The 21061-nt window shown below is 48.7% G+C and overlaps 1 protein-coding gene across 5 annotated transcripts in view; it reads left to right on the top strand.

Annotated features, from left to right (window-relative positions):
* HGSNAT (heparan-alpha-glucosaminide N-acetyltransferase) overlaps positions 1-19269 on the top strand; it is a 48516-nt gene extending 29247 nt beyond the window's left edge. For 4 of the 5 annotated variants that reach the window (XM_060001153.1, XM_060001154.2, XM_060001156.2 and 1 more), the window contains 13 exons: positions 2154-2223; positions 3107-3204; positions 4660-4736; positions 5334-5364; positions 6814-6974; positions 8085-8200; positions 10348-10469; positions 10832-10958; positions 12035-12121; positions 13809-13886; positions 14481-14551; positions 14641-14753; positions 15399-19269. In XM_060001153.1, the coding sequence (XP_059857136.1) occupies positions 2154-2223; positions 3107-3204; positions 4660-4736; positions 5334-5364; positions 6814-6974; positions 8085-8200; positions 10348-10469; positions 10832-10958; positions 12035-12121; positions 13809-13886; positions 14481-14551; positions 14641-14753; positions 15399-15580 (1333 nt within the window). In that variant the 3' untranslated portion in view covers positions 15581-19269. Of the gene's footprint in view, positions 1-2153; positions 2224-3106; positions 3205-3514; positions 3628-4659; positions 4737-5333; positions 5365-6813; positions 6975-8084; positions 8201-10347; positions 10470-10831; positions 10959-12034; positions 12122-13808; positions 13887-14480; positions 14552-14640; positions 14754-15398 lie in introns of those variants that run through there. The other variant, XM_060001157.1, reaches the window with a different exon arrangement.
* Positions 19270-21061: the final 1792 nt, after the last annotated feature.

The following is a 21061-nucleotide window of genomic DNA, read 5'->3' as shown; positions in this document are numbered from 1 at the left end:
TATGTATGTTCCTATTACCATTTTCTTAATTGTTATGGGTTTGTTTTTATAAGTCCTTTTCTTCTTTTGTGTTTCCCACTTAGAGAAGTTCCTTTAGCATTTGTTGTAGAGATGGTTTGGTGGTGCTGAATTCTCTTAGCTCTTGCTTGTCTACAAAGCTTTTGATTTCTCCATCTAATCTGAATGAGATCCTTGCTGGGTAGAGTAATCTTGGTTGTAGGTTCTTCACTTTCATCACTTTAAATATATCATGCCACTCCCTTCTGGCTTGTAGAGTTTCTTCTGAGAAATCAGCTGTTAACCTTATGGGAGTTCCCTTGTATGTTATTTGTCATTTTTCCCTTGTTCCTTTCAATAATTTTTCTTTGTCTTTAGTTTTTGTCAGTTTGATTACCATGTGTCTCGGCGTGTTTCTCCTTGGGTTTATCCTGCCTGGGACTCTTTGCACTTCCTGGACTTGGGTGGCTATTTCCTTTCCCGTGTTAGGGAAGTTTTCAACTATAATCTCTTCAACTATTTTCTTGGGTCCTTTCTCTCTCTCTTCTCCTTTTGGGATCCCTATAATGAGAATGTTGTTCTGTTTAATGTTGTCTCAGAGGTCTCTTAGGCTGTCTTCATTTCTTTTCATTCTTTTTTCTTTATTCTGTTCCGTGGCAGTGAATTCCACCATTCTGTCTTCCAGGTCACTTATCCGTTCTTCTGCCTCACTTATTCTGCTGTTGATTTCTTCTAGTGTATTTTTCATTTCAGTTATTGTATTGTTCATCTTTGTTTGTTCTTTAATTCTTCTAGGTGTTTTTATTTAATTCTTCTAGGTCGTTGTTAAACATTTCTTGCATCTTCTCGATCTTTGCCTCCATTCTTTTTCCAAGGTCCTGGACCATCTTCACTATCATTATTCTGAATTCTTTTTATGGAAGGTTTCCTATGTCCACTTCATTTAGTTGTTTTTCTGGGGTTTTATCGTGTTCCTTCATCTGGTACATAGCCCTCTGCCTTTTCATCCTGTCTGTCTTTTTGTGAATGTGGTTTTTGTTCCACAGGCTGCAGGATTGTAGTTCTTCTTGCTTCTGCTGTCTGCCCTCTGCTGGATGAGGCTATCTTAGAGGCTTGTGCACGTTTCCTGTTGGGAGGGACTGGTGGTGGGTAGAGCTGGGTGTTGCTGTGGTGGACACAGGTCAGTAAAACTTAATCCGCTTGTCTGCTGATGGGTGGGGCTGTGCTCCCTCCTTGTTGGTTGTTTTGTCTGAGACGACCCAACACTGGAGCATACCCGGGCTCTTTGGTGGGGCTAATGGCGAACTCTGGGAGGGCTCACGCCAAGGAGTACTTCCCAGAACTTCTGCTGCCAGTGTCCTTTTCCTCATGGTGAGACACAGCCACCCCCTCCCCCCCGCCTCTGCAGGAGACCCTCCAACACCAGCAGGTAGGTCAGGTTCAGTCTCCTATGGGGTCACTGCTCCTTCCCCTGGGTCCCGATGTGCACACTACTTTGTGTGTGCCCTCCACGAGTGGAGTCTCTGTTTCCCGCAGTCCTGTTGAAGTCCTGCTATCAGATCCGGCTAGCCTTCAAAGTCTGATTCTCTAGGAATTCCTCCTCCCATTGCCAGACCCCCAGGTCGGGAAGCCTGACGTTGGGCTCAGAACCTTCACTCCAGTTGGTGAACTTCTGTGGCACAAGTGTTCTCCAGTTTGTGAGTCACCCACCCAGCAGTTATGGGATTTGATTTTACTGTGATTGCGCCCCTCCTACCATCTCATTGTGGCTTCTCCTTTGTCTTTGAATGTAGGGGATCTTTTTTGGTGAGTTCCAGTGTCTTCCTGTTGATGATTGTTCAGCAGTTAGTTGTGATTCTGGTGCTCTCGCAGGAGGGAGTGAGCGCACGTCCTTGTACTCTGCCATCTTCCTCACAACACCCTTGAACGAAAGCTCTGTCTTTATTTCTGTCTCATCGATCAGGAGACCATGCTGTCAGGGTGAAGCATTTGAATGTACTTGGATTTCTACTTCCGTTTCGTTAAAACACTTTAAAATGTTTAGTTCTTTGACTTGTATAGAATGTGAACTTTAAATTAATTTCCTTTCAATATGATACCATTCTGAAAATTCTGCCGAGGAAAACAAATTAACCAGGCCTTTCATTTATTTACAGCTTGGAAGACTTTCGTGATTGGATTTCTAAAGCCATAAATTCTCAGGAAACGGACGGCCTCATCAATTCTGTGAGTTGTTCAGACGCATCGTGTGTGCTCTGGGTGTTTTCCTGGATTCGGATTTACAGTCTGCTATTTAGTAATCTTAATTATCTCGTGCTGTGCAAGGCCAGGTCATGTGTCCTGCCTTCTTGGTAAACAGCAGTCCTTGCTGGCCCCGTGAAGGGTGCCCCCCCCCGCCCCCATCTTTGTGAGGCTGGAGCTTGAGCTGCTTTGTGATGCTGGGTGTGGAGATGGTTTTCACTCTTCAGGCAGCACTGTTGAATCAATCTGTTTAAGTAGAGAGTATCAGGATGATGGGCTTCCCTGGTGGCGCAGTGGTTGAGAGTCTGCCTGCTGATTCAGGGGACACAGGTTTGTGCCCTGGTCCAGGAAGATCCCACGTGCCATGGAGCGGCTGGACCCGTGAGCCATGGCCGCTGAGCCTGCGCGTCCGGAGCCTGTGCTCCACAACGGGAGAGGCCACAACAGTGAGAGGCCCGCGTACCACAAAAAAAAAAAAAAAAAGATGAAGACAAAAGAGTGAGAGACATCAGTATTAAGTCTATACATGAGATGGCCTGCTGTGATGATTAAACATACTGTCTGTGTTAATTGATTAACATGGACGTATCTTTGTCCACTTTTGGACACACTTGCTGGTACTCTTGCTCCTTTGTGGTCATTTATCATTTATCAGCATGGCCACGGAGAGCTCAGCAGGTGGCACATAAACCAAATAAAGTGAAAAACCTAACCTCTAGGTGGGGTCTTTACAAAGGCAAATTAAAGTATTATCCAGAACAATGATCCTTGGCTTTCACTCTGCTAATTTCTTCCCTAAAACACAGGAAAGTATAGTTTACTCTTTTGTATTATGAACTGTTTGCATTTTTCTCCTCTTTTCCGGCAGGAGCTGGGGTCTCCGAGCAGGGCGGGCGACCCCCCACCAGAGGCCTGGCGTCAGTCGGCGACCCCCCTGCGCCTCCGCTGCGTGGACACGTTCCGCGGGTACGTGGGCTCCCTGGTGACCCGTGGGCACAGGTGGCCTCGGGTGGCACGTTCACAAGTCCACCCACTTGCAGCGGGAGGCGTTTCACGTGCCTTTTACTCTCTAGGCTAGAAAGGATTTCCTGCCCGAAAGAGAAATCGGCAGCCTCTCCTGACTTGAAAACTGTCACGAGAGCCAGGGTGACGTGTCACTGGAGAGCAGCAGTGGGAGAGGCCGGAGCCCGTCTCCCCTGGTGCACAGGTGCTGCTGAGAAAGCCACTCACACGTGTGAGCAGCTGCCCGAGGGCCCCGTGTCCGCTCAGCCCTGGACCAATGGGCTAGTGCCCCAGTCTGGAAACGGAACCCGGGACAGCCCTCGGCCTCCTCCACCATTCGCACAGCAGCTCGGATATCAACTGACAGCAAATCCACAGAGTCCTGCAGTAAATTGTTATTTTCCGGTTCTGGGAAAAGAACGAAGGCCGGGACCAAACTCTGAAAATAGAGTCTAAGACTGTATGGCTGAAAAGCAATATCTAGGTGTCAGGTCTTCTGTTTCTCCCACTGAGGCCTTTCAAACTCCAGTGATAACTGATAACTGACCCAGCTTCCCGAGCTCTAAGTGCTCCTGTGTGTGCCCAAAGCCAGGCAGTAATAACAGTAACGATACTAATAGTAACCACTGCTAACAGTTTTGAGTCCTTATGGTATGCCAAGCACTGTTCCAGCTTGTCTTAATTTCCTTAATCTTTTAGCAATCCTATGAAGTATATACTTTTAATAATACACCTGTTTCACAGATAAAGAAATTGAGCCACAGAGTTGAGTAAGGTGGGCTCCAGAGTGCCCACAAATCACCCACTGACATACTAACGTTTTTATTCCCCGTATTCTGAGAAATTAGCAGCAAACAACAGCACATGCAGAATCTGTTTTATTGTATTCCTCTTTCTTTCGGAGATGTTCACAGGTGGACGGGAGTCGACATTGATTTAAGCGCTAAGATGTTTCAGGCACCGTTTAGGTGCTGTGATGTACGTTACTCTCCATCGTGGTGCCTGTGGTCCCCAGGTCAGGGGTGTCCCTCCTCACAGAGAACTGATGAGGGGCTCGCCTGAGGTCCAGTGGCTCCTAAGAGAGAGGGACCCAGGGCTTGACCCTAAAGACTGTCCCCTCCCACTACAGTTCTTTAACCTGAGACATCTAAGTTATTAGCACAAAGTGGAGTGATCGGGAATGTTTTGCACCATTTTCAAGTTACACAGTTCAGTGTTGGTGTAAGTTTGTCTTCAGACGTCATGTTGGAAATGTTGGCAGAGAGGACTTTAGCGCGAGGGTCCTAACCGTGATGGCTAGAAGTGGGAGTTTCCTGCTCTTTCAGTGTCTGCTTGTATCGTGACGGCACCTGTGTCCTGCAGTCGGGCCATCCTTGTCACATGCCCAGGCCCTGAGAGTGTATCTTTGTGGCTTTGCAGGATCGCTCTCACCCTCATGGTCTTTGTGAACTACGGAGGTGGGAGATACTGGTACTTCAAGCACGCGAGTTGGAACGGTAAGACGCCGCTGAGAGGTCGCCTTGCTGACGCGGGCCCTCTGAGAGCCGCAGGTAGGAGGGCTCCTTGGCGTCCCCCAGGGGTTCCAGAGGTGAGCCCCACAGAGGCCCCTTAGGTCGTTCTGTCAGCCTTCAGCTCTGCTCTTCCTTTCATGTGCTCTGACTCCGAGATGCTTCGCTGTCATCACGTTGTACACGATCTCTGTGCTCTTCTAGGTGTGCCCCGTGCCTCAGCCGCACGGGCGTCCTGCCCCGAGACTCACGGTCCTCCTGGGATGCCGTGGAGCTGGGGGTGGTCTGAGTGGCGCTGAACAGTGGCTGTGAATCTGGCTGGGGGGTTGCCTTAGGATGGGTTTTGAGTAAGGTCTGCCTAAGTTCACAGATTGTCCACATACTTCTCTGTGGTGCTCCCACAGCAGGGGTGCTCTCAGGTGACGCCCGGGCTGGCCCCTGGCCACAGAGTCCAGGGAGCTCGGTGCTGCTTCATGAGGTTTACCCAGGGCTTTCCCCGTCAGTGTGAGATGGAAGCCTTCCCGGGTCAGGGAGCACCGGCGTTCCAGGTCCTTTCCTCACTGTCGTGCTTGTGTTCTTCTGCAGGACTGACGGTGGCTGACCTTGTGTTCCCGTGGTGAGTTGCAAATCGGCCATCCGCTCTTCGTAGCCCATCTGCAAAGTTTTGTTTTCAGTGGATGCTGGACCTTCCCAACACCAGCCTTGAGTTCCGGGCTGCGGGCCTGTGCTGCCCACAGGTGGTAGCGTGATGAGGTCCTTCCGAAAGCCAGGTTTCTGAATCATTCTGATACTTGGGCTCGTGCTTATCTAAGAAACGTGAGAATAAAAGACTGCTGATTTCAAAGGGAACATTTTATTAGTGTGGATATGATGTACAAGATCCTGGAATCTCGTAGGAAATCATAAATTCTGAATATTCCACTAATCCTGAAAATAAATTTGAACATCTTAGTTCCTAAAAGGTATACAGTATATCAGTATCAGGGAATACAGAGAAGTATGTAGCAGTTAAGGATAGTAATAAGTTACACTTTAAAATAAGAGTGGAGGACTTCCCTGGTGGTGCAGTGCTTAAGAACCTGCCTGCCAATGCAGGGTGCACGGGTTCAAGCCCTGGTCCAGGAAGATCCCACATGCCACGGAGCAACTGAGCCCGTGCACCACAACTACTGAGCCTGCGCTCTAGAGCCCACGAGCCACAACTACTGAGCCCACGAGCCACAACTACTGAAGCCTGTGTGCCTAGAGCCCATGCTCTGCAACAAGAGAAGCCACCGCAGTGAGAAGCCCGCGCACCGCAACGAAGAGTAGCCCCTGCTCACCACAGCTAGAGGAAGCCCGTGTGCAGCAACGAAGACCCAATGCAGCCAAAAATAAATAAATAAACAAATTAAATAAATAAATAATAAAATAAAATAAAATAAAATAATAGTGGAGTACCCCGCTCTGCCCGGAGCATTCCCCTGCTGAGGGACTCTGGCCCCTGCACAGCGTGGCTCTTGTGTCTTTGCTGAGATGCTTTGAGCGGCTTGCCTCCATCATTTACAGGCAGGACCAGCCACTGGTTTGCGTCTTTGGTCCCCAGTGTTTCACTGCTAACGTGAACTCAGGTTTATCTGAGTGGGGGAGGAGTTCCTTTTGTTTTAATTGACGTATAGTTGATGTACAATATTATATAAGTTACAGGTGTACAATATAGGGATTCACAACTTTTAAAGGGTACACTCCATTTATAGTTATTATAAAATATTGGTATTCCTTATGTTGTACAATACATCCTTGTAGCTTATTTTATACCTAGTGGTTTGTCTGTCTTTGATGGAAGGCTTGTCCATGGAAGCTGCAGTCAGTCCCGAAGGATCTCCCCCTAAGAAAGGACAAGAAGGTGCACAGTCCTTCCAGCCCAACATTCTGATTCTTCTCCACCACTAAACCGGATGTGGTTTCAATCGTCAGTTTCTTTCAAAAATCATGTGTTGCTTCTCTTATGTAGTAGATTATAAAATACTAATGACATAGAGACAAAGTTGAAAGTGGCCATCTAGTAACAGCTTTGTTTTTTTAGGTTTGTGTTTATTATGGGATCTTCGATCTTTCTGTCAATGACTTCCGTTCTGCAGCGGGGATGTTCAAAATTCAGATTGCTGGGGAAAATTGCGTGGAGGAGTTTCCTGTTAATCTGTATAGGAATTGTCATTGTGAACCCCAATTATTGCCTTGGTCCACGTAAGTATTTTTTCCCCTCTGTTAGAATGTATTCAGGTTGAAATAGGGAAACGATGTGTTATAATTTGAAAGAAATGCAGTTTCTCCATCTCATGTACCTGTAAAAAGAACAGTTACTAGAAAAGTATATCTAATGCTTGTATGACTTTGGGCATTATCATTATTACTATCTTGGAATTTTAGGCCTGGGAGGCGCCTCCAGTCCACTCAAACCCTTCTGTACAAGGGAAGACCCTGGGGCCGGGAGAGTGAGTGCTGTGTCCGTGTGTAGTGAAGGGCAGAGCAGGGACCACACTGGTTCTCAGAGCCGCCCTCCTGCCGCTTTGGTTTCACCAGCTTTCACAGTAAGGCTGTTGTTCAAGGGTCCACCTTGCCATCACCTGAATGCCCTCGGGCTGCGGGAAAGGTATGACATCTCTGTCACTGAGTGGCGTGAGAGGCACAGGAAAGCTGAGGGAAGGATGTGAGTGAGCCCTGTTCTGGGGACCAGTGTCGGAACCGGGGAAGGCAGCGGCCACCGTCCTCAAGGGGCTTACGGTGTCATTAGCAGAAAGAAGACGTACTTATCCAGGCAGGTGCCAGGTGAACCCCTCAGGCAAGAAGCACTAAGGCTTCAGGCGACGGGAGGAGGTGGGGTGCTAAGGGAAGGTGTCACAGAAAAGTCCATTCGATGGATCCCCCAACAGAGGGCCACTGCTCCCAGGAGGACACACTGCGGGGGTCCTTACAGGGTTACCCTCGGGCAGTGATACAGTCACGTAGCCTGCATGGCAGGGACAGTCCGCGAGCTGTGCTGGGTCTGCAGGCTCCTGCTAGGTGTGAGTTGAGTCCACACTCCTGATGGGAAAGGCCGGGGCGGGGTGGGGCAGGGCTTCAGGGCCGAGGGCGTCTGCGCTTTATCCCCACACCGAGCCGGACCCTCCCTGGCTCTTAGCCCAGCGTCACTGCCGTGTGTGAGCCAGGCCCTTGACCACGTGTGTTTCCATCTCCAAGAGCTTAACTTCCTCAGATGCAATGGAAGTCTGTCTCCCCCCTCAGGAAACAGTGGTGTCATCTTGGGGTGAAGTGAGCAGTGCTGGCTGACACCCCTGCACCCTGTGCGTCCCGCAGTGTCCTGGGAGAAGGTGCGGATCCCCGGCGTGCTCCAGCGGCTCGGGGGCACCTACTTTGTGGTCGCCGTGTTGGAGCTGCTCTTTGCCAAGCCCGTGCCTGAGATCTGCACCTCGGTGAGAAACCCTGCACTATGAAAGGGGGAGAGGTCCCTGTTTAGGTGCTAGAACTTTCTTTAGTTTTGAGTGCAGTACCAGAGACGACAAGACTCTTTAACTCAGTTAGTCAAAAACATTCTTTTTTCTCTTCAATTAGTTATTTTTATTTAGTCTTTATATCAATCTTCTTTTAAATTGTGGTAAAAAACACATAACCTGAGATCTACCCTCTTAACACATATTTCAGTTTCCAATGTGATGGCGTTAAATAACATCACCATCTTCTAGTTGGCTGGTCCAGCCTCTTGGGGGAATTACTGCCAGTTTTTCAATTTCTCGGTGGTACGGATACACAAAAACCTCACAGAACATTTCAGTGTCTAGACACATGCTGCAGAGGTTCGACTTGGACAGTGCCAGTGTCGGGCCAGGAGATGACAGTTCCGCCCTGGGCCGCTTCCTGTGTCTTCTTTGTAAGAAGTATGTGAGCATCTCACCTCTTTTGTAATTACTTTCTGTCTTATTATAAATTGCTGAGTTGAGTTTACTCAGATGACAACTATTTTTTTTCTCCCAACGGAAGTAAAACTTCAGGTGGAAATATTTCAATGCTTCCATTTGGGGCCCTACTTCACAGTAAGTTAATAAAGCTGTATTTGTTGTCCAGCTCCTTCCTGTGTGGGTAACTAGCAAATTCATCACTGAATCCCCGGTTCTCTTGGTTTTTCCTGTAATGATCCCTCGGTTTTACGTGCTTGGAGAGCATTTACACTTCACTCCTTCACACCGCGCCCCCTGACCCCCGCTGGCGCACCCGTGCCCTCTGCTGTAGGCTATGGAAGGCACGCAGGGGCTCCATGTGCACATGTGAACCTGACCTTGCTGGCTGTGGGGAACCGGAGGGTCTGCAAGGCTCATCCAGGTCCCACAGTGGAGCCCAGGGCTGGGGGGACACCAGGAGTGGTGGGCTGCACCTCTCCTTCCCTCAACCAGAAGAGCTCCAAAAGCTTAAATTTTATTTTCCTTTTTTAAAATATAGCTGTATTTCTTTTAATTTAATTTATTTTTGGCTGTGTTGGGTCTTTGTTGCTGCGCGCAGGCCTTCTCTAGTTGCGGCAAGCGGAGGCTACTCTTTGTTGCTGCACGCGGGCTTCTCATTGCGGTGGCTTCTCTCGTTGCGGAGCACGGGCTCCAGGTGCGTGGGCTTCAGTAGTTGTGGCTCGCAGGCCCAGTAGCTGTGGCTTGCGGGCTCTAGAGCGCAGGCTCAGTAGTTGTGGCGCACGGGCTTAGTTGCAGCGCGGCATGTGGGATCTTCCCGGACCAGGGCTCGAACCCGTGTCCCCTGCATTGGCAGGCAGATTCTTAATTACTGCGCCACCAGGGAAGTCCCTTTATTTCTTTTTAAAATCATAGCTTTATTGAGATATAATTCACGTACCATAAAGCTTACACGTTTGAGGCGTAAAATTGAGGGATATTTAGTATATTCATGGAGTCGTGCAGTCGTCACCACTGTCTAATTCTAGCACAATTTCATTATCCCCCCAAACACCCTGTCCTCACTACCAGCCGCTCTCCAACCCCAGGTCCCCCCAGCCCTAGGCAACCCCTAATCTACTCTCTGTCTATAGATCTGCCTGTTCTGGGCATGTCCTAGAAATGGAATTATAGAATATGTGGCTTTTTGTGTCTGGCTTCTTTCATTTAGCAGAATATTTTTTGAGGTTTATCCATGTTATACCATCAGTACTTGATTCCTTTTTACTTCTGAATAATATTCCATTTTATGAATGTACCACATTTTGTATGCAGTCATCAGGTGATGGATATTTGACTTGTTTCCACTTTCTGGATATTACGCATAGTGATTCTATGTCCATTTGTGTACAAGTTTTTGTACGAACATCTCTCTTCAGATCTCTTGGGTATAGGAGTGGAATTGTCCACTGATTTCTTCTTAACTGGCATTTTACTGTGCTATGTCATAGAGATGAAGCATCTAGACCACATGCCACATATGGAATAAACACGCGTCTATTTTGTGTTACTACCGTAAAGGCCACGAGGAGCGTCACAGAGAATTTTCTGAGTACATGTACTGCACTGTGTATTGTTTCCCATTCCACTTGCGTTTAGCTCACGTTTTTTATGCCCTGCCCCTGCAGGAGACAAGCTGCTTTTCTCTGCTGGACATCACATCCAGCTGGCCCCAGTGGCTCTTCATCCTGATGCTGGAAGGTGTTTGGCTGGCCTTGACCTTCTTCTTACCTGTTCCCGGATGCCCTACGTGAGCCAGCCCTGCGGGAATCCCCTTTTTGCCAAGTCCGAGCCCCTGGGTTACAGCTGTCGAATTTCCCACATTGGGACCTCCCTTCCTCTCTCTCTTCTCCCCTTGTGTGGGAGGGGGTTTGGGCACGTGTCTAGAGGCCTGTCTCCATGAGGTTTTCCAGGGTCGGTGGGACGGACGTTGGGCTCCCGCCTTACCCCTCGGGCAGCCGTCGAGTCAGGGGCCCCGCAGTGGACGTGCGTGGCGCCCCGGGGTCGTCAGGCTGGTGGGTGTTTGTGGCTCTTTGTGGGCACGCACATCACCAGTGTACATCCCCCTGCTCCTAAGTCTGGTGGGTGAAGTGCATGTTCTCGCTTCCCCAGCGGCTATCTGGGCCCCGGGGGCCTCGGAGATTGGGGCAAGTATCCGAATTGCACGGGAGGCGCTGCCGGCTACATTGACCGCCTGCTCCTAGGAGACCATCACCTTTACCAGCATCCTTCCTCGGCTGTGAGTGAGCCTGGCTCCAACTTGGAACCGGACACTGAGGGGAAGGAAGGGAAAGAGCCAACTCCGAACTGTGTCCACGAAATAGACTTGGGTGGAATGAAGTTTTATTTGAAAAGTTGGCTGACTTTACAGACTTCAGTTTAATGTTGGTTGTGGGCGGCATGTAGACATTCCTTTGGCTGTTCAAGTGAGACTGCCTGGTGTCAGGTGTGCAGCAAGGTGCTTTCTTGTACATCTCAGGTATGGGGACAGCTTCCCGTGAGGGAGGTCTGTCAGGCAGTGCTTTTGGGATCAGCACATGTGGGTCTGGAGGAAACAGGACGGGGCAGTGGGGACAGCCACACGCAGGCCCCCGCTGGTCTCCTGGGGGCTGGGGCGGCCCTTCAGGGTTGTTCTCAGTGAGGTGAGGGACCAGGCCCTAGACATCCCTGGTGGGATGTGATGGCCTGGCCAGAGGGCGGCTCCTGAGGGGCAGCTGTCTTCAGGGACAAATCCAGAAGCTGCTGAGAGCTTTGGGCCGTGGGTACGTCTAGCAGCCGGGGGAGTGGATGCTTTAGTTGCAAAAGGGGTGGGATGGACAGGCAGGGGCCAGATAGCTGGGCAGTGCCTTCCAGCACCCACTGCAATGACTGGTTCCAAATTTCTGCCGTTTCTACAAGAACGATTTCTTTTATAATGAAATAATACAAAGGTATTTTTCTTATCGTTATTTGCCTTAAAAGAAGAAAGGAAGCTGTCGACGTTACAGTAGGGTTGGCCGCAAAGAGTAAACCTGAAAATTAGAAGGTGTCATGTGTGGTGTTTGAAGCTGGTTAGGGACGTGTAGTGTCACAGCCACAGGGCCCAGCGCGATCTCCCATGTGGGGAGAGTGTCACATGCCAGAGTGTCACATGCCACACACTTTCTTGGCCAGGAGTATTCTGCCCGTCATCCCCATAAGTTAGCAGTGAATTTCTGCAGCAAAACCAAAAATGTTGAATACTGGGGTGTATCCGAGTTTGCATTTTGTCTGTGAGTTGCTGTGTGCTTTTTGTGATCCTTGGGTGAGTCCCGCCTTCTTGTCCTGCCCTGTCAGGTGCTTTATCACACCGAGGTGGCCTACGACCCAGAAGGCATCCTGGGGACCATCAACTCCATCGTGATGGCATTTTTAGGAGTTCAGGTATTTGTTCATTTCACGAGAATGCGTGTTCCTGACACTTCGTGGTTATTGATTCATTACTAATCCAAAAACCATTTGATTAAAATAAGTAACTGGAAGCACATCTTCTGTGTTTCAGACCTAATAAATTCTGTTTATATTTGACAGGTGGTCAAAACCAGAGGTTGCTAAAATTTAGCACTTTCGAATAATTAGGTATAATTCCTATATTCTCCAAAGAAGTTATTCATACGGCTCATCTCGGCAGTGGGCGCACAGCAGCCCCTGGCTGAGAGGGGTCCCTGCTGGGCTGGCGGCCTTTGGAAGGTCACCTGTCACCTTGTGTGTACAGTTGGCACAGTTTCAGGTTATGCCTGTTCTATGCCAAAGTCAGTACAGGTTGTTCTTGGCTTCTCTCACGTGTTTGTTAGGATTCTGAGCAGTCTAGGTTTTCCTTGCTGAAGTTCTCCTTATTGGTGTTTGAAACTATTATTTGCGGGGAGATGACGGGGAGGGGAAAGACCGGGTCCAGCCTCCTGCGGGGGGGCCTCTGCAACGGTAAAAATGCTCCGCGTGTGCTGTCCATGTGGCCGCTGAGTCCTCAGACGTGGCTGGTCTGACGGAGGAACTGGTTTTTAATTTTACATCATTTAAATTTCAACTGAAATTGTCACAGGTGGTCAGTGGCTCCCACGTGGGACAGTGTAGGTCTACAGCATATACGTTTTGGTGATGAAATAATTTCCTATTTAGAGATACTGTCTTTCTCTCTGCAGCACTGTAGAGTTTACATTGGGTGCTTTTAGTCATAAATGCATTTAATCCCCCCACGTGCTCTCCAGGTAAATCTGCGCCTGCAGGACAGCCGAGGGTGGGTGCCGAGGAGTACAGCCCGGCGCCGGGGCCTGGACTTGACCCCGCTTACTAGCCGGGTCATCCCGGGAGTGTAACTGCACCCTCTGTGATTCAGTGGCACCCAAATAAGTAGGCGCACCTAAATCAGTTAATTCGCATAAGGTTCTAAGACCGGGACATTCATAAATTTTAGCTATTTTAAGTTATTATTAACACTTTCTCTGATGTTTTCAGAAATTAATTCCTAATTTGCAGGAGGGTGGGGCTATGCAAAGTCCAGATTTTTCTGTTTTTAAAGTGTTTCCCTGCCTCTGGGTCCACGCTGTTCTGTCCCTCTTCTGTACCCCTGCCAGACTGGGCCATCTAGCAGGCCAGCCTGAGCTGGTCCCTTGTCACTTTGTGGGGGAAAAGTGACTTTCCTTGGCTCCCATCACCTGTGGGAGAAAGCTTGTGCCTACCTGCTCCCACCTTCCCACCTCTGCCCACCCCCGGCCTTTCTGAATTACCTGCAGCACCTCGGGGAGGCTGTGCGTTTTCACCCGTGTGACATACTCCTGTGCATGCTGTTCCTTACTGCCCAGACACTGTTACTGCTTTGTGCTCGTATCCTCAGCCTGGTGGTACCTCCTCTGTGCATCCCCTTCCCTCCCTCCCTCCTTCCCTCCCTCCCTCCCCAGTGGTCCCTGTGCCTCTAGGCCTCCACTAGCCAAGGGCAGGGGTACCGTTCATCCCCTTGTAACCCCGGTACCTGCAGGTGAGTCCGCCTGTCGAGCGGTTAGGACAGTGGATGAGTATGAAATAAGAACACATCGTAGGTGATTCTCTTGGTCATACTGTGCGTTTTCTTCCCCAGGCAGGGAAAATACTCCTGTATTACAAGGATCAGACTAAAGGCATCCTGATCAGATTTGCTACCTGGGGTTGTTTCCTTGTAAGTAGCGGTTGGTCCTCACTGAAATTCCTTCTCTTCACACATACACATTTCAAAGACATAAAATGTTTAGTGGCCGGCGGGATAGACAGCAGCTGTCACTTCGCATCGGTAACACTCTTCACTTGAATATCAGAGAGGAAAAGTCTCGACACCTAAGTTCTCAGGTTGATTTTCTTAGGAAAATGTCTTTATAAATAAGTCAATGAAGATATGAGGAAATGGAGCGGAGGTGTGGGTTCTGGTGGGGACCTTTGCCAGAAGGACCAGGCCAATGATAACAGGTTCACTGGGGGCAAAAGATAAGCTTAGCTGTTCTTTCACCCCTGACCTGGCAGCCCTGTTTCCTCCACGGATTCACTCCAGTTGATAAGGTCGTTTACCTTCAACTCAAGAGTAATGCTGAAAAGAGGTTTTTTGGAGAACATTTTTAGTTACACATCTTAAAAATGTTTTTCCAGTTAAAAGAATAAAATGGAGGGCACAGTTTTCAGCCTTCCCTAAGCAATTAAGTCACTCCTTTTCTTCAGTTTTGAACCACAATTGTTTCTTGAGATGATGTAAAAAACTTTAACATCTTCTCCCCGCTTCTAGGGGTTTATTTCTGTTGCTTTGACAAAGGCTTCCGAAAATGAAGGCTTTATTCCAGTAAACAAAAACCTCTGGTAGGTACAGAAAGTCTGTCGTTTTCACATCCGGTCGGGCTGGCATTGGATGTGCTCTCGGGAGCCCTGAGATGCCCGCTGTCCCCCAGGTCCATCTCCTATGTCACCACGCTGAGCTCCTTCGCCTTCTTCATCCTGCTGGTCCTGTACCCCGTTGTGGACGTGAAGGGGCTGTGGACGGGAACCCCGTTCTTCTACCCTGGTGAGTCCCCCCACCAACCAGCCCCAGGCCTCGCAGAGGAGGGGACCCAGCGGACAGGCCAGAGGCCGCGGGTGCCGGGTGTGTCCAAGGTGCCGACCGAGGGGTTCCGAGGGGGTCCATGCAGGGCGTTGCTGGGCCTGTCCCCGAGCAGCGCCACCTCGTTTTACCATTTAGGTTGTGGGATCATAAATGCACCCCTCTGGCCGCTTCAGGCACGACATCCAGTCCCTCGAGCTTCACAAACAGGGCCGTGCTTTCTCATGTAAACCCCCTGCCCTACAGGCGGTGCCTAAGAGACACCACGCGGAGATGCACGGGTTCTGCCCGAGATGAGAGACAGCAGATGACTTCAGTGACTCGTTTCAGCCCCGAGTCCAGTAACAGTTATGCTCATTGGTCCTCCAGTTTTCTGTGTGGAGAATATAAATGAATAATTCTGGCTTTCCTTTCAAATTTGGTATTCCAGAATTACACTTACCAAAGGAATGTTTTCTAATAATTTTTGAATAAGGTTCACACTCAAATCTCTAAGATTCGCATCACTTATTTTTGGAGTAGCCAATAACAAGTGGGCACTTTTTCTTTTTTCACTGAACTAAAGGCAAATTGCAAGAGTTAAGTCGATAACCAGCTGTGTTTCCCCAGGAATGAACTCGATCTTGGTGTACGTGGGCCACGAGGTCTTCGCCAACTACTTCCCCTTCCAGTGGAGGCTGGGGGACAACCAGTCACACAGGGAGCATCTCGTTCAGAACATAGTCGCCACTGCACTCTGGGTGCTCATCGCTTACGTTCTCTATAAGAAGAAGGTGTTTTGGAAAATCTGAGGCCCCAGCTGAGATGTGTTGCTAGCAGACAACAGGGCCTGGGGCATCATTAAAAGGAGCCATTCGTTATAAACCTGCATATTTGCAGGTTATTGGGGGCGATGCGGACGTGCTCAGGCTGGTTGATTATCGGACGTGGCTCATCTGACTCTGTATACGTGAGACTCAGACGTCTGAAACGTGATTGTCTTTCCTCTCCATCTTCTGTAGAAATGGATGCCTTTGCAACTTCATTCTAAGGATTTCTCCTCTAATTTTTCACAAGGGAGTTAACCAGGCCATTTTGCTTCTGTGACCACCTACGGTCTGACCTTATGATCTTTCCTGCAGACTGCCTTTCTGTGCTGGTCCACGCCGACCAAGATACCACCGTTTCTGTTGTGTCTGACTGTGAAGCTTATTGGGTATAGTGTGTGGTAACATAGTCTAACATATTTCGGTTATGTACAGTTTAGTATTTCAAGAAATTCCAAGTAATCTCCTTTCAGATCTGTAAGTAACTGGTGGGTCCAAAAAAATGCCTTTCTATCAGAAGCCATTTTCTCCTTTTCCTCATTTGAAAAACAAGTGAAACAGTAGGTGTGTTATTCCCAGCCACCCTTGCATATACCTATCTCTCTACCCACCCACCTCCTGCCTGCCTGTCTGTCTTTCTGTCTGTGTGTCTGGGTGGTAGCTGGTCCCCCAGGCCATCCTCTGACTCTAGGAAGAGAGAGAAGCTCATGGTCTCGGCCGGGCTCCTGCTGTGGCGTCTTTGCCGGGTCAGACGCGAGGCAGGTCCCCTCACAACGAGGGACACGGTGCTGCCCGCTCAGCTCCCCTCCAGCTCTGAGACCCAGTGGGGTGGGAGACATCAGTGGCATTTCTGAAATCCTTAGAAAAATAATTTTGTTACAGAAAACTCTTCAAAATAAATGAGAAGTTTAAAAAACTCTCATCAGAGTAACTCTTTTCAGAATGACCCTCCACAGTGGAGGCAGCTTTCCTGCTTGGAATCACCAAACTGCAGAATTGTTTCTCAGGAGTGAAGGAGGAGAACACAGGGGACCAGCACCCCCGTTTTGCAGCATCCTACTTAGGGATTTCCTGTGAGAATTCCAAACTGAAGGAAGATGTGGCTATAGGTGTACTTTGGAGCATCCTTGCATGGTGAGACGGGGTCACTTCGACCTGTCCCCTGATGTCAGCTATCACCCTGCTTGGATAGTGAGTTTCCAGCTACCCCGTCTCTACCCAAACTCTCATCCCAACTTGTACCCGTCCACCTGGGTGTCCGCCAGCATTCAGGCTTCCCCCTCCACCCTCTCTTCTCAAACACAAGCCTTTCCGGCTTGGATTGTCCCAGCTCTGCAGACAGGTGACCCTCTGTCTCTCGGATAAAACTGTCTTTCACCCGCTTTACCTCCTCTGTCCCCCTTTCCCATGTTTAGTCATTGCCAAGTCGTCTCAGTTCTCAGGGTCACTGCCTGTTACTCTTGCCCAGATGCCAAGAGGAATCATTTTTCAACCGGCCTCCTTCCCTCAGTCCGTCCTTCTGTAAAGCCACTGTCCACTGCCCCAGATTACACTTCATAAACAGAGCTGACTCACATCACCTCCTTATAAGCACTTACACTGAAGTTCGAACAGCTTTGCTGGCAGGTAGAGCCGTCCTCCGTTGAGCCCAGCACACCTTCTCGGCTGTGTCCAGCCCCATCAGCTGCCTCCTGCCCCTGAGTTTGATTAGTCCCCTTAATTTTCTCCCATCGACCCTTGACCTATCACATTTGCCCCCTGCTTCTAAGGCACCTTCTCTAATCTCTTAATCTTGTCCCTAAGTAATATTTTCTTGCTCTGAGTTCTCGTAATATCTGATTGGGCTCAATCTTGTGGCACTTGTTGCTCTCTGCCTTGCATGACAGTGATTTGGGTACATGACCAGTTTCCCACGCTGGCCTGTGAGCTTGTGGCGGATAAGGCACATTCTTCACGCACGCCACAGTGGCCCGTGCAGAGCAGGCACTAAATAAACGTGTGAAAGCAAAATGGGGTGGTGGGTTTGCTTTTCATAGGTAAAATTTCGCGTGTATCTGGAGCTAATGTGTGTGTGCGCACGTGCGTGTGTGTGTGCGTGTGCACGCGTGCGTGTGGGGAGAGCTGTCATCTTTGAGGAAACCCCTCTCTTGCGGTGCACATTTGTCAGCCCGAGTCTCAGCAGGTAAGGCTGAGCTGGGCCTCTCCAGAAGCAGTTTTCAAGTCGGGGTGTCCATCGGTTAGGATGTCTTGAGCCGGATGGAGCAGGAAGTCCCCATCCAGCTGGGTTATAAGCAGAGCATCGCACATAAGTGGTCCCACGGCAGGTGGGCTCCCGCTCAGGTCGCTTCACGGCTGAGATGCCCACCCCACTGCCATCACGACAGACACACACACTCGGCCAGCGCCACACGGGAGGGAGCGGGCATCCCCTCTGTGCCTCATAACATTATTGGCCGGAAAACGCTCCCCAAACTGTGCAAGACCAGCTGTGACGAGGGAGCTTGGGCTGGCCTGGCCCAGGGCTGAGCGGGGACAGCTGGCACCTCCCTGGGGAGGGCAGGGAGTGTGCAGGGTGAGTGGTGGAGTGGGACATGGCAGCGGGGACAACCGTGTGCAGCGGTGGCTGCAGAAAACCCATGTCACAGTGCATCCTGTGGGGAAGTTGGGTGGAGTCCTTGTGTAACAAAGCAGAAAGTACTGTCCTGGAGTGGGGATGTAATAATTTGACATTGTTTATTCATTTTTTGCACTTATTTTCCTAATTCCGCTTTATAATTAGGTGAATAAACTGCTGCTCTTACACTTGACCTCACTTCATTCTGGCCCATAAAGGGCCTCGTTCATAAATGCACAATAATCTGGTTTGTATCAGATGGTATCAGCTTAAATGAAAGTCAACATACTATTTTTTATTTTTCCTTTAATGTAGTCCTGTTTTCCAAATAAATGGGGGTGACAAAAGGACTTTGAGAAATTTTCTCAACAAATCAAACTGCCTTTCAGAAAGAGATTTCCATCAATCGTAAAAAACCAGGGGTAGATCTTTAAAAATCCTGAGCAGTACGCTGTAGCAGCCATGGCCCTGTGAACAATGCAGCTCCTGAGGTTTTAAACACACCTTCTGTTTAAACTTTGAAATTAGGCGGGAAGACGCATCGCCAGTGGTTGTCTTCAGCTGCATATCTGTGTAATCTGTTTTCACTGGTGTAGCAAGCCACCATTTTTCTCCCGGTAATCAGTTTTTGTTGGGCATTAGTTCCAAAACATTTTTTTTCTTCAGGCTACATGTGTTTCTGATTTCAAAGTTGATAGAAATGCTAGATGTTTGCGTCATGTCATAAGATGCTCCAGACCCTGTAACCCCCTTATCTAATTATGTGCGTTGCAAACACTGCGCCAGATAAAAGATGCCAGCATCCCGCTAGCTTTCCTTTGCAGAATCCATCCCAAACGCAGCTGTAAGGACAGCTGGCCTCACTCCCCGCAGGGCCGAGCCCACGGCTTCCCACGGTGTCCATTACCATCTCGGGTCTGGTGGGATTCTGTCCTGACTGCTGGATTTTTTCGACAGAGGTCAGTTCTTTTTCTATTTTCCCACCTTTCATGGCTGTTTGTTCTTGCATTTTATCTTATTAGAGGTCACACCCTTCCACTTCCATAAATAAAGAGTTTTTCTTCTATTTGATTAAACTCTGTATGTCATTTGGCTTGTAAAGTGGTACCTCCGTCCAAATCCTGCCTGTTACAGCTCTGCCCAGGAGACAGCTCACATCAGTTTAACAAATCACAGGCGAAGCCAGCCCTTGTCAAAGATGAACAAAGCCAGAGGCTGCTAAAGCGGTGAGGCCAATGGAAAGAGGGTCCAGCGTGATCGGAACTAGTTTCCTGAAGCAAAAGGCTGGAGTTTGAAAGGCTGACTGGCTTTGGAAGGGCACTGGGAGCTGGGACGGGATTGGTCCACGTGACTGGGCCACCTGGGTTTGTTCACTCGCGCTTTTATGGAGGAGAAACAAACTTCTATCCTTATGGCAGGAGGCGGTGGTGCCACATGAAGCAAGGTACCCACGGAATTAGTCCCCATCCTCCCCGGATGTTTACATTTCAGAGAGAGCTCCTGGAGGAAACAGTTCCGGGTGGCAGTCTCACATCTCAGAGAACAGAGGGCGGGTTGAGCACTGCAAGCTTTCTAAAGGAGCAAAGAGTAAATTCTGGCGGTGGCAGCTTTCTCAGGCAGACGTTTTAACGGCGCTGGGGTCATCCCGGGACACTCCTTCAGCTGCTGGAAGGCGGTTGCCCTTTGGTTGAGTCTCTCAGTGCAGGGCTTGGACGGACCCTCCTGTGCCAGTGGTGTGAGCCCTTCCTCATCTGCACACTTGGTCTGAGTTTCCATTCTATCCTGTGGCCCTTTTCCTGCAACTCTGCACAGCAACGCACCACCGAATTGAAAAAAAAAAAAAAAAAAGATGATTGGTTCCCTTTTATCTGGTCCCTACACATGTGGGTGTGAGACAGTCTTATTTTGATGTGTGCTGCCCCCAGATGCCGATCTGAGGAAGGGGTTATGAAACCAAAAGGTGCCAGAGTGTTTACTTTGAAAGTTGCTACGGGCAACGCACGCCATGTTTGTAAAAACAACAGGATGGTTTAATATTTGTAATCCACTCATATCACAGTGATAAGCACTTTAAAATGAGCTAGTTGAAATATTTTCTGAAACCGGATGTCTATTCCTTAAGCCACTATATTGATCTAATTTTATTTTTAAAAATTTTATTGAAGTATAGTTGATTTACAATGTCATGTTAGTTTCAGGTGTACAGCACAGTGATCCAGTTATATAATTCTTTTTCAGATTCTTTTCCCTTAGGTTATTACAAAATATTGAGTATAGTTCCCTGTGCTATACAGTAGGTCCTTGTTGACTGTTTTACATATAGGATGTATATATGTTAATCCCAAATTCCTAATTTATCCCTCCCCCTTCCTTTCCCCTTTGGTAGCCATAAGTGTTTTTCTGTCTATTTCTGTTTTGTAGATAAATTCATTTGTATCTTTTATTTTTTAGACTCCACATATAAGTGATATCATATGATATTTCTCTTTGTCTGACTTATTTCACTTAGTATGATAATCTCTAGGTCCTATTGCTGAAAATGGCATTATTTCATTCTTTTTTATGGCTGGTACATTTTATATATGTACCACATCTCTTTACCCATTCCTCTCTCGATGGGTACTTAGGTTGCTTCTAGGTCTTGACTGTTGTGAATAGTGCTGCTATGAAATTTGGGGTGCATGTAACTTTTCGAATTATGGTTTTCTCTGGATATATGCCCAGTAATGGGATTGCTGGATCATATGGTTGTTCTATTTTTAGTTCTGTAAGGAACCTCCATACTGTTCTCCACAGTAGCTGCACCAATTTACATTCCCACCAACAGTGCAAGAGGGTTCCCTTTTCTCCAC

Source organism: Delphinus delphis, chromosome 21 (assembly GCF_949987515.2).
Source record: "Delphinus delphis chromosome 21, mDelDel1.2, whole genome shotgun sequence".
In the NCBI taxonomy this organism is placed as follows: Eukaryota; Metazoa; Chordata; class Mammalia; order Artiodactyla; family Delphinidae; genus Delphinus; species Delphinus delphis.
Note: the sequence above shows the minus strand (reverse complement) of the source record. Positions and strands in the feature narration are given on the sequence as shown.